The sequence below is a fragment of the Erythrolamprus reginae genome, chromosome 2 (assembly GCF_031021105.1).
Source record: "Erythrolamprus reginae isolate rEryReg1 chromosome 2, rEryReg1.hap1, whole genome shotgun sequence".
NCBI classification, from domain to species: Eukaryota; Metazoa; Chordata; class Lepidosauria; order Squamata; family Dipsadidae; genus Erythrolamprus; species Erythrolamprus reginae.
This window is the reverse complement of record NC_091951.1, coordinates 158,593,724-158,606,391: the sequence shown is the minus strand read 5'-3', so window position 1 is coordinate 158,606,391 and position 12,668 is coordinate 158,593,724. Positions and strand designations below refer to the sequence as shown.

At 44.5% G+C, this 12,668-nt stretch overlaps 1 protein-coding gene across 2 annotated transcripts in view; it reads right to left on the bottom strand.

Annotated features, from left to right (window-relative positions):
• GAA (alpha glucosidase) overlaps nucleotides 1-12,668 on the bottom strand; it is a 37,170-nt gene that overhangs the window by 7,925 nt on the left and 16,577 nt on the right. For both annotated transcript variants that reach the window (XR_011558088.1, XM_070740184.1), the window contains exons 10-18: nucleotides 12,325-12,438; nucleotides 12,127-12,211; nucleotides 11,283-11,400; nucleotides 8,981-9,114; nucleotides 8,450-8,601; nucleotides 6,003-6,151; nucleotides 5,027-5,168; nucleotides 4,442-4,540; nucleotides 2,784-2,948 (exon numbers count right to left, since the gene is read on the bottom strand). Coding sequence is in view for 1 of the 2 variants with exons in the window: in XM_070740184.1 (XP_070596285.1) it covers nucleotides 2,784-2,948; nucleotides 4,442-4,540; nucleotides 5,027-5,168; nucleotides 6,003-6,151; nucleotides 8,450-8,601; nucleotides 8,981-9,114; nucleotides 11,283-11,400; nucleotides 12,127-12,211; nucleotides 12,325-12,438 (1,158 nt within the window). In the remaining variant the exon portion in view is untranslated. The remainder of the gene's footprint in view (nucleotides 1-2,783; nucleotides 2,949-4,441; nucleotides 4,541-5,026; nucleotides 5,169-6,002; nucleotides 6,152-8,449; nucleotides 8,602-8,980; nucleotides 9,115-11,282; nucleotides 11,401-12,126; nucleotides 12,212-12,324; nucleotides 12,439-12,668) is intronic.

Sequence of the window (12,668 nt, the reverse complement as noted above, 5' to 3'; positions counted from 1 at the left end):
GCAGCTGCAGAGATAGCTCTCACCAAACAGTCACTGGAGATACATGTTTAGAGGGTGCCTGGTTAAGAATGATCTTTAGAATGAAACATCTAGCTAAGAAATAATGTGAGAAACACACCATCCTCAGCTTTGTTTACTGGTTTCGATATCATTGCTAGAAAAATGCACAAGTATTAGTGTTGCTGTCTATGTGCAAAGCCGGGGTGGCGCAGCAGGCAAGAGTGCTGTACTGCAGGCCACTGAAGCTGACTGTAGATCTGAAGGTCAGCGGTTCAAATCTCATCACCGGCTCAAGGTTGACTCAGCCTTCCATCCTTCCGAGGTGGGTAAAATGAGGACCTGGATTGTGGGGGCAATAGGCTGGCTCTGTTAAAAAGTGCTATTGCTAACATGATGTAAGCCGCCCTGAGTCTAAGGAGAAGGGCAGCATAAAAATTGAATGAATGAATGAATGAATGAATAAATAAATAATCAAGCTTTCCTTGAAGACAACTGATTCTGCCCACTGCCTTCCTTTCCAATCTCACCATAACTGATCAGTCTGGCCATTAAAGTACAAGCTGCAACCCTCTACCCATGGAACGTGGTCCCTGCATCAATAAGATTGACCCTCAGTTTGATACTTTTCCACAAGATCCTGAAAACATGGGCCCTGCCAGTGGGCCTGGGGATCTCATCAAGAGGCTCATAAGTTTGTTCTTGTAAGGGGTTGTTATTGTTTTTATTATTGGGGTTTATCTTTGTAAGCCATCCAGAGTCACTGAGCATGAGCTGGGTGGCAATATACATTTTCTTAAATAAATCAATCAATCCATGAAAGCTCTAAGAACATTTTCTGAACTGAGCATCCATTACTGGAAATCTTAGCACTTGCACTAAATATAAGGTATTCAAGTGTTGCCCTTGGCCACAAAAAAATGGCAGAGCCCTGCTATTATCAGGGTCATAACTCAGCTGTAGAAGGGCACCAATGAATAGCAACGTGGCCAGTGAAAAAGCAACTCTTGTACTCAAATGGACTTCAGGGGTTTTCAGCATCTTGTGCCTTGCCATCTCATCTACTGCATTATGCAGGTACGATGGGAAGGGGATCAAGATACATCCGATCAGAATTGAGACCAACATTTCTATGGGTAAGCAAGACAGTTGTTAAGTCAGCTGTGCCCCCATTTTATGACTTTCCTTGCCACAATTTACATGAATCATTGCAATTGTTAAGTAACAGGGTTGTTAAGTGAATCTCCATTGGCTTTGCTTGTTAGAAGATTGTAAAAGGGGATCACATGACTCAGGGACACTACAACCGTCACAAATACACACCGGTTGTCAAGTGTCAAAATTTTGATCGCATGACCATGGGGATGCTGCACCAATTGTGTGAAAAACAGTCATTGATAACTTTTTTTCAGGGCCATTATAACTTCGATCACTAAACAAATGGCTGTAAGTTAAGAACTATCTGTACTTGAAGTACAGTGAACCCTCGAGTTTCGCGTCCTCGAGCATCGCGAAAGGGCTATTTCGCGAGTTTTCAATCCGGAAGTAAACTCCACCATCTGCGCATGCGTGCCTTTTTTTCTATGGCCACGCATGCGTAGATGGTGGAGTTCCCCAGCTGGGAAGCTGGGCGGCTTCCCTGGGTCTTCCCCCTCTTGCCCCGGTAAGACCCCAGCGGCAGCGCGAGCAACGGCGTGGGCGGGCGGGCGGCACGCGCGGGGACACCCCAGCTCCGCTCCCCAGCTGGGAAGCGGCCCCAGCAACGCGCACGCGCTTGGGGAAACCCCAGCTCCGCTCCCCAGCTGGGAAGCGGCCCCAGCAACAGCGTGGGCGGGCGGGCGGTGCGCGCGCGCTTGGGGACACCCCAGCTCCGCTCCCCAGCTGGGAAGCGGCCCCAGCAACGCGCGCGCGCTTGGGGAAACCCCAGCTCCGCTCCCCAGCTGGGAAGCGGCCCCAGCAACGCGCGCGCGCTTGGGGAAACCCCAGGTCCGCTCCCCAGCTGGGAAGCGGCCCCAGCAACAGCGTGGGCGTGCGTGCGGTGCGCACGCGCTTGGGGACACCCCAGCTCCGCTCCCCAGCTGGGAAGCGGCCCCAGCAACGCGCGCGCGCTTGGGGAAACCCCAGCTCCGCTCCCCAGCTGGGAAGCGGCCCCAGCAACAGTGTGGGCGGGCGGGCGGTGCGCGCGCGCTTGGGGACACCCCAGCTCCGCTCCCCAGCTGGGAAGCGGCCCCAGCAACGCGCGCGCGCTTGGGGAAACCCCAGCTCCGCTCCCCAGCTGGGAAGCGGCCCCAGCAATGCGCGCGCGCTTGGGGAAACCCCAGCTCTGCTCCCCAGCTGGGAAGCGGCCCCAGCAACGCGCGCGCGCTTGGGGAAACCCCAGCTCCGCTCCCCAGCTGGGAAGCGGCCCCAGCAACAGCGTGGGCGGGCGGGCGGTGCGCGCGCGCTTGGGGACACCCCAGCTCCGCTCCCCAGCTGGGAAGCGGCCCCAGCAACAGTGTGGGCGGGCGGGCGGCACGCGCGCGGGGAAACCCCAGGCGCGAGCAACGGGGCGGGCGGGCGAAGGGCGGGCGGCGGTGGAAGTAAAAACACCATCTGCGCATGCGCAGATGGTGTTTTTACTTCCGCACCGCTACTTCGCGAAAAATCGATCATCGCTTGGGGTCCTGGAACGGAACCCTCGCGATGATCGAGGGACCACTGTAGCACAAAATAGGGAATAACTGGTTAAAATTTAATAATGCTCTGGCTAGCGTAGGTTAGCTACTGAGATCAAATATGCTACTCACACTTCTTGCCAGAAAGAAGATCTGTGTGTAATCACCCTTCTCAAAAGTCAGCAGCCCTTCGCCATCATCCCAGAACAAATCACCTCTGGCTACCCCTTCCAGCGTCAAAGCCACAATGAGAGTCATTCCATTCGAGCGGGACTCTGTGGTTGTGAGAGCAGGTCCCTGAAGAGATTTGCAGTAGAGAAAGAAGCTCTATCAAAAGCAGAAAGGCCTAAAAGCCTTCTTTATTTTAGTACGTTCCCTCTGCTCCTCTTCCCATCCCAAGCAAACATCATCATCAACAACAACAACAGAGTTGGAAGGAATCTTGGAGGTTTTCTAGCCCAACTCCCTGCTTAGGCATGAGACCCTACATCAGTGATTCTCAACCTTTTTTGAGCCACGGCACATTTTTTACATTTACGAAACCCTGGGGCACATTGACCGGGGTGTGTGTGTGTGGGTGTTAAAAAAAGTTTGGACCAAAAAATTCTCTCTCTCTCTTCCTCCCTTTCACTCTATTTCTCTCTCCCTCTTTCTTTCTCTCCCTCCCTCCCTTCCTTTCTCTCTCTCTCCATCCCTCTTTCTTTCTCTCCCTCCCTTCCTTCCTCTTTTTTGCTTTCTCCCTCCCTCCCTCCCTCTATGTCCTTCTCTCTCTTGCTCTCTCTCTCTCGTGCTTTCTCTCTCTCTTGTTCTCTTTCTCTCTCCCTCGCTCTTTCTCTCTCTCTTGCTTTCTTTCTTTTTCTTTCTCCCTATCTTTCTTTCTTTCTGGAACCAACTCCCCCCAGAGATCAGAATTGCCCCCACCCTCCTCGCCTTTCGTAAGCTTCTTAAAACCCAGCTCTGTCATCAGGCATGGGGGAATTGAGATATTCCCTTCCCCCTAGGCCTATACAATTTATGCATGGTATGTTTGTGTGTATGTTCGGTTTTTAAAATAAGGGTCTTTTAATTATTTTAAATATTAGATTTGTTATATGTTGTTTCATTCTTGTTGTTAGCCGCCCCGAGTCTACGAAGAGGGGCGGCATAGAAATCTAATAAATGAATGAATGAATGAATGAATGAATGAATGAATGAATGAATAAATAAATAAATAAAATTTCTCTCTCTGAGCTTCGTGGCACACCTGACCATGTCTAGCGGCACACTGGTTGAAAAACACTGCCCTACATTACTTCACACAGATGGTTATCCAACATCTTCTTTAAAACTTTGAGTGTTGGAGCATTCATAACTTCTGGAGGCAAGCTGTTCCACTGATTTAATTGTTCTAACTACTGTCAGGAAATTTCTCCTTATTCTAAGTTACTTCTCTCCTTGTTTACTTTCCACCCATTGCTTTTTGTTCTACCCTCAGGTGCTTTGGAGAATAGCCTGACTCCCTCTTCTTTGTGGCAACCCCTGAGATATTGGAGCACTGCTATCATGTCTCCCCTGGTCCTTCTTTTCATTAAACAAGACATACCCAGTTCCTCAAACTGTTCTTCGTATGTTTTAGCCTCTAGTCCACTAATCACCTTTGTTGCTCTTCTCTGCACTCTTTCTAGAGTCTCAAAATCTTTTTAAAACGACAACAGCAACTAAACATTCTATCCACAAAACCTTGCAGCAATATCGGGCTGCCATTCTATTTTCTGGCAAAGTGGCAGAAGGATTGCCATTATTAGACCCACCTGCAAAGGAAGAATGTGACCTCCACGGATATGGACGTTGATCGTGTCAAGTGGAGCTGGTAGGAGAATCCACTGTCCCTTGCTGTGGATGACAGATCCCTGAAGGCCCACAGATATAAAAGTCATATAAGACAAGGTTTGTGCTGCCAACGCAAGAATCAGGCAAGGGAGGCTTGCGTCCATTCCAAAAAATTAATTTGACAGAAATCTCAGGTGGTAAGCACATTCAGGCATCCAAAATTATGTTACTGTAGCTCTTCTAATTAAAAAATGTTTTAGACCCATAGAGCAGTGTTTCCCAACCTTGGCAACTTGAAGATATTTGGACTTCAGCTCCCAGAATTCCCCAGCCAGCAAATGCTGGCTGGGGAACTCTGGGAGTTGAAGTCCAGATATCTTCAAGTTGCCAAGGTTGGGAAACACTGCCATAGAGCATTGGGGTTTTTTAGTCTTGACTAACCTATAGAGTTGAACAAGAATAAATGGATCAATTGCAGCCATGTAGGTAAAGTTTAATGGCTGTTTAAAGCCAAGAATCACGGACATTCCATCTGAGACTCTGTGAATGCCAAAGGCCACACTCACCGTGAGGATATCATACCATGTCGCCAAAGGAAAATAGCCAGCCATTTTTCTTATCCCTTCTTCTAACACGGGAGTAATGAGGAGCCCAGCTCCCCACATGAACTGTCTATCAATGGTCCACGTATATGTGTCTTGTGGGAACCTGCAAGAATGATAAAAGAACATGACCACAGGACTTCAAAGAACCTCTGTCAATCAAAGGGGTGAGGGGAAATCATTACAAAAGATCTTTCTCCCCTGTGTAGATCTATTTCCTTCAGCCAGGACTGAGCAAGGGTGCCACCACATCCTTATTTGAGGGCAAGGAAAATATTTCAAAATTGTCTTTCAGCCTTGTATCCCACACTTCCTCTGACGTTCAATACCCACCAGGATGGCAGTTATCTTAAAACTCACTTGGAAGATCATCGCTGAAGGCTATTTTATAATAATTCAGAAGCTTTTGCTCGAAAGCATAGCCGAGATCCGCCAGGCCATATCTTCCCTCACAACATGTATTTATTTGTTTGTTTGTTTGTTTGTTTGTTTATTAGATTTGTATGCCGCCCCTCTCCGAAGACTCGGGGCGGCTAACAACAATAAAGAAAACAATGTAACAAATCCAATATTAAAAAGCAATCTAAAAAACCCCCAATTTAAGAGACCAATCATACAAACAAGTATACCAAACAAGTATAGCCTAGGGGGAAGAGAAAACATTTCAATTCCCCCATGCCTGACAACAGAGGTGGGTTTTAAGGAGCTTGCGAAAGGCAAGGAGGGTGGGGGCAACTCTGATATCTGGGGGGAGCTGGTTCCAGAGGGTCGGGGCCGCCACAGAGAAGGCTCTTCTCCTGGGTCCTGCCAAATGACATTGTTTAATCGTCGGGACCCGGAGAAGGACAACTCTGTGGGACCTAACCAGTCGCTGGGATTCATGCGGCAGAAGGCAGTCCCGGAGATATTCTGGTCCGAACATAGCCATCCCCTGACTTACTCAAAATAGAGAGGGCGGGCTACTGTCTCGCCTGTGGAGTGGGCCTTGTGGAACAGGGTGTAAAGGTAGGGCAACAGGGAGTAGCGCAGGGAAAAGGCTTTCCTCATTGCTTGCTGGGCTTCCGAGCTGAAGGCATATGGCTCTTGAGACTGCAAAATAGAAAAGTGAAAAATGAGAGCAATCATGTTACCAGGATTCCTGAGGCATAAATGGCAGTTCTTCTATTTGCTAAGGAGGGATTCAGGAAGTTATTTTCCATACTGAATCTTTTTTCTCCCTGTTTCTAGCATGTTCTCCCTTACATGACACTCAAAAGAAGAATACAGTTAACAAGAATTGAGGGAATAAGGCCTAGTTTACACCGCATACTAAAACCATCATCTGGTTTATATGCTTCTAGTTTAATATATACCCTATTTTTCGGAGTATATGACGCACCTGAGTATAAGATGCACCTTAGTTTTGGGGGGGAGAAAATAGGGAAAAAATAATTTGCCTACCAGGTATTTATCTGGCTAGCCTTTAATCTGGTCAGTTTCAACACATTAGTTTGCTGGTTTTGAGTGTGCGTGTTTGCTTTTTTATCGCCTGGTTGGGGATAAAAAACAGTTTCTAAAACACTTCTCTCTCTCTCTTCAGAGAGAAACAATGGGAAAAGCAGGCAAAGCAAAGATTGCTTAGCTAGCAAAGCACATAAGCACCTCGTTAGGGCTGATTTTTTTTTTAATAAAAGCTACATTTGGAGTATAAGATGCACTCAAATTTTCAGCCTCTTTTTTGGGGGGGGCAGGAAGGTGCGTCTTATACTTTAAAAATACAATATATATGAAACCAGTCCTGAAGGCCCTAGTTTATGGTTTATTTTTAGACTAGGACTCAACCAGGTATGGATTATTCCATAACCATACAGAAGCCTTAACTTGATATAGTATTAAACCAGATCACAGACTATCTCATGACACTTGTTGTGAGCCGCCCCGAGTTTTCGGAGAGGGGCGGCATACAAATCCAAATAATAAATAAATAAATAAATAAATCATCCTACAGCCCAGTGCCATAGCAGTGATAGTATTAAAGCCACAGAACTTGCAGTATTATATCAGCAGAATATGATCAATTTAGATACTACATACTAATTCAGTCATTTATGTGGCAAGATGGTGGGATTTTCTTCTGAATAAATAAGCGTGCATACGAGTGGATTATAAATGAATCGTAGGTTTTTTTGTGACTACTTTTTCCGTGACTAAAACAGAGTTATGATGCCCTGCAATTAAGAAGGTATGTGGAAAGAGAAATTATTTTTTCCACCCACAAGAAGTACAAAGGTTATCATTATGGCTTCCTATCGCAATTTGTATTTCTTTGATTTTCAGATATTACACTGTCTGAGAGCTTCTCAGACAGTATTCTTGGATCACTAGATTAACTTTTGGTGCCTCAATTGGACAAATGCACATTACATTGGTGTGTTTTTAAAAAAAAAAACTTTTCATATTATAAAGCTGGATTTTATAGTATGCTCCAAATAAAAAGATTGTAATTTATTTTCAGTTTTAAGGAAGAAGAGGGGAAAACCCAAACACATAGACATCATTTATTATATGCTTGTTTGCAGTGATTTTAAGCTAAAGGCTACATCATCACTGATTTACAATGAAAGTAGGAACACTAGCCTTGGCTACAAGCTTGATAGGAAAATTCGTAACAAATTGAAGCCCATTTCAATTTTGAACTTGTTGAAAAGTTTACAGACTTTCCTTAACAACCTGTCTTTGTGCCTGACATGGAAGTTGATTCCAGAGGGCCAGGGCCGCCACAGAGTTGGCCTTCTCCGGGTCCCGTCGACCAAACAATGTCGTTTGGTGGGCCCCAGGGGAAGAGCCTTCTCTATGGCGCCCCTGGCTCTCTGGAATCAACTCCCCCCAGAGATTAGAACGGCCCCCATTCTCCTTGTCTTTTGCAAATTACTCAAGACCCACCTTTATCGCCAGGCATGGGGAAGTTGAGATATTCCTTCCCCCTAGGCCATTACAAGTTATGCATGGTATGTTTGTGTGTATGTTTGGTTTTATAATAAGGGTTTTTAGTTGTTTTATTAATTGGATTGTTACATGCTGTTTTTTATCATTGTTGTTAGCTGCCCCAAGTCTGCGGAGAGGGACGGCATACAAATCCAATAAATAATAATAATAATAATAATAATAATAATAATAATAATAATAAAAAGAGAGACCAATCAAATTCTAAGAAATGGTTCACTGCCACCTGATTTCCTATATATCTTATTTAAACTTTCTAAATCAATTCCCTAAACCTAGTGCCTCTAGATGGAGGGAGATGATCACTCCCAGAATGGCCTTGCAGCCTGCTGCTTCGTTCCATTTTGTCCCAACCCTCTCCATTGAAAACAATGGCCAGTCAGACAACAGAGACATCATGCTTACCTTGCTTCCCCGGTCATTGTGGTTTCGCATGAAAGGGTAGAATGCGCCCAGTTGGGTCCAGCGCACACACAGCTCTTCCGTCGTGCTGTTCAGAAACCCACAGATGTCAGCCCCAACCAATGGCACTCCATAGAGATTGAAGAGCAGCATTGCTTTAAGAAAACAGACAGTGTGGATTAGGAAAGTCTTTGAATGGCAAACTCTAGAACAGGGGTCTCCAGCCTTGGCAACTTTAAGACTTGTGGACTTCAACTCCCAGAATTCCTCAGCCAATGCTCAACCAATGCTGGCTGAGGAACTCTGGGAGTTGAAGTCCACAAGTCTTAAAGTTGCCAAGGTTGGAGATCTCTGCTGTAGAACGCAGTAGGAGAAATGCTGAGAAAGCTGGAGGAACCACAGTTTCCAGATATTATCTTCTTCTGATATATTTTTCTTTCCAAAGACGATATTGGGGGAGGGGAGGGGGAAATCCACCATAGACAAAGTAAAACTTGGAGAAGTTCATAAAATGGTTTCTACAAATATTTGTACCTGGTATACTGTAGTATAGATGCTCCCACTCACTTATGACGTCCCCGGTCCAATGGCCAGCATAGCGTCCATGGCTGGCAAAGGTGGAACGTGAGATCACAAACGGACGCTTCCCTCGCACTTTTACCAAAGCACTGAGAATAGAAAAGAAATACAGTGATACCTTGTCTTACAAACTTAATTGGTTCCGGGACGAGGTTCTTAAGGTGAAAAGTTTGTAAGACGAAACAACGTTTCCCATAAGAATCAATGGAAAAGCAATTAATGCGTGCAAGCCCAAAATTCAACCCTTTTGCCAGCCGAAGCGCCTGTTTTTCTGCTGCAGCATTGCAAAAACACCAAAGTCCTCGAAACCCCACCTCCGGACCTCTGTGCAATTTCACTGCTGCAATTTCACTGAGGCTCCCCTTGATGGGAAACCCTGCTTCCAGACTTCCGTTGCCAGCGATTCCCCTGCAGCATCACAAAAACACGGAAGTCCGGAGGTGGAGTTTCCCATGGAGGGGAGCCTCAGGGGAATCCCAGCAGCGCAAAAACAGGTGCTTCGCTGGCAACAGAAGTCCAGAGGTGGGGTATCCCAGCGGTGGCAGTGGGTTTGTAAGGTGAAAATAGTTTGTAATAAGAGGCAAAAAAATCTTAAACCCCGGGTTTGTATCTTGAAAAGTTTGTATGACGAGGCGTTTGTAAGACGAGGTATCACTGTACAGTGTTCCCTCAATTTTTGCGGATTCGAACTTCGCGAATAGCCTATACCACGGTTTTTCAAAAAATATTAATTAGAAAATACTTCGCGGGTTTTTTTCTATATCACGGTTTTTCCCACCCGATGACGTCATACGTCATTGCCAAACTAATAAATTTTGCAAATAAATAACAAAAGAAATAATTATTGTTAATAAATAATTATGTTTATAAATATCAGGATCACTAAGTGTCTTATTTAATGGTGAGTACCAGTAATAATTGTGAGTACAGTAAATGGTTATTAAGGGAATTGGAAATGGTAATTTAGGGGTTTAAAGTGTTAAGGGATGGCTTGTGATACTGTCCATAGCCAAAAATGGTGTATTTATTTCCGCATCTCTACTTCGTGGAAATTTGACTTTCGTGGGCAGTCTCGGAACGCATCCCCCGCAAAAATTGAGGGAACACTGTATTCAAATAACCTCAATGGATCTGGAACCTGGAGCTTTCACAATTCTAACTGAGCTGTGGCAACACAGTGGTCAGAATGGAGTATTGCAGGCTAATTTAACTCGTTGCCAGGTGTTATGACAGGCTCAGGGTTGACTCAGCTTTCCATGCTTCCGAAGCTGATAAAACGAGGACCTAGATTATTGGGGGCAATATGCTGCCTCTGTAAACTGCTTAGTCTTTATCACCATAAAACACACTATGAAGAGGTATATGCTATTGCTAATTGCAAAAGGTTTAGAAAACACTGGAGTCATAGATTCTGCCATAATAAATCATTCCCACTCAATTAATCATAGAATCATAGAGTTGGAAGGGACCTCAAGGGTCATCGGGTCCAACCCCCTGCTCAATGCAGGATACATTAAACCATCCCAGAAAGATGACTGTCCAGTCTCTGTTTGAAGACCTCCAGTGAAGGCGAGCCCACCACCTCCTGTGGCAAACTGTTCCACTGGTTTATCACCATCAGTTTTTTCTGATATCTAATCTAAATCTACTCCCCTGCAGTTTCATTCCATTGTTTCTAGTCCTTCCATGTGCTTAGTTGCAACTTAGCGGTTGAGATAATGTTAATTTCTGCCCCCCCCCCCCAAAATGCTTTAGAGGGAGTCCTCGACTTCTGATTACAAAGGAGACCAACATTTCTGTTGTTAAATGAGGTGCTTGTTAAGTGAGTCACAACTAATTTTACAAACATTTTTGCCATGGCTGTTAAACAAATCGCTTTTGCTAAGTGAATCGTGAAGTCATTAAGTGAATCCAGCTTAATCAACCCATAAAGGCTGTGCACCAATTGATTTTGCTTGCTGGGAGCCAGCTGGGAAGATTGCAAATGGCAATCACATGACTCCAAGACACTACAAATGTTGTAAGTATGTTCTATTGCCAAGACCCAAATTTTGATCACAAGATTGTGGCAATGCTGTGCTGGTTGTAAGTGTCAGGACGGATTGTAAATCACATTTTTCAATGTCGCTGCAACTTTGAACCATCAAACAGGCTACCTGTATTATCTTTAATTTGTGTTTAAAAAATGACACTCCGTTTCTTGGGCTCAGATCAGAGGAACAATTATCTACCTGGCAGAATTCCCTTTCATACTCACTTATGTGTTGCAATGGTTTCAGTCAACCCATAAAGGCTGTGCACGTTATAGTGGGAAGACAGGTACTGCTTACTGGAGGCACAGAGAGTTTTTGCCTTTAAGGTTCCACCCAGCATACCTGCAAATGTAGGGGGAGAAATAATATATAACCAATGAAATTGTGGAGGCCGCAAGGCAAAGCTATGCAAGATGTGAAGGGTTTTTTTTTTACATGTGACAGAGAGCTTTGGGTTCCTGGTTCCTGGCATAAAGATATCCCTTCTTGATTACTTGAATATTTATCATATTCATCAAAATGACTGTTAACTGAACTAAACTAATCATGTTTTAACAAATTCAATTTTTAAAAATAAAATGGAATATAGTAAGTACACTGGTTCAAAAAAATAAAGGGAACACTTAAACAATACAATATAACTCCAAGAAAATCAAACGTCTGTGAAATCAAACTGTCCACTTAGGAATCAACACTGATTGTCAATCAATTTCACATGCTGTTGTGCACATTCACAAGTGGGAATATTTCATTCATTCAGATCTAAGGTGTGTTATTTGAGTGCTCCCTTTATTTTTTAAGAAGTATATATTGTGTGTGGACTTATCCCACGGTTTGTCTTTTTCTATCCTTCAAATTTAATTTATCTTCATTTTTTTCTTAGTTGTTCAAGTAGACCTGGGGTGTCAAACTGGTGTCTCGTGGACCAGATGCACAGGCCATGCCCACCTCAACTCCACAAAGGAGAAAAATATCACAAAATGTCACGTGACACCATTAGTTTGACATCTGTTAACTAGATCATGTTTGCCAGAAGCATCTCCTCCAAACAAGCTACTCCCCATTTACCTGGTACATATGGAGGGTTCTCAAGCTTGTTGTTTGGACAGTCTTCCAAGGAACCATCCACAAAATTTGATGGCTCATTCATGTCCTAGAAGAAGGAAGAGAAGGAGAGTCATGTGTCCTATTTTTCTGAATTAGAATTTCCAAGATAGGAAAGGCTCCCAATTGTTCAACATTCAAGTCCCGGAACTGGAAACTCACTATCCACAGGCCATCAAAGGGCACTTTGTCATGGAAATCCTTGACCATGTCATACCACCATAGGTGAGTCTCTGGGTTAGTGAAATCTGGGAAGGCAGTGGGCCCTGGCCAAACCTGGAAGATAAAAACCAGAGCTACAGTATGTGTCTAAATCAATAACCTTCTGCATAGGCTACGGTGATGCATTTTAGGGTATCTTTAGAGATGGAGCAATAGAAACATAGAAACATAGAAGTCTGACGGCAGAAAAAGACCTCATGGTCCATCTAGTCTGCCCTTATACTATTTTCTGTATTTTATCTTACAATGGATATATGTTTATCCCAGGCATGTTTAAATTCAGT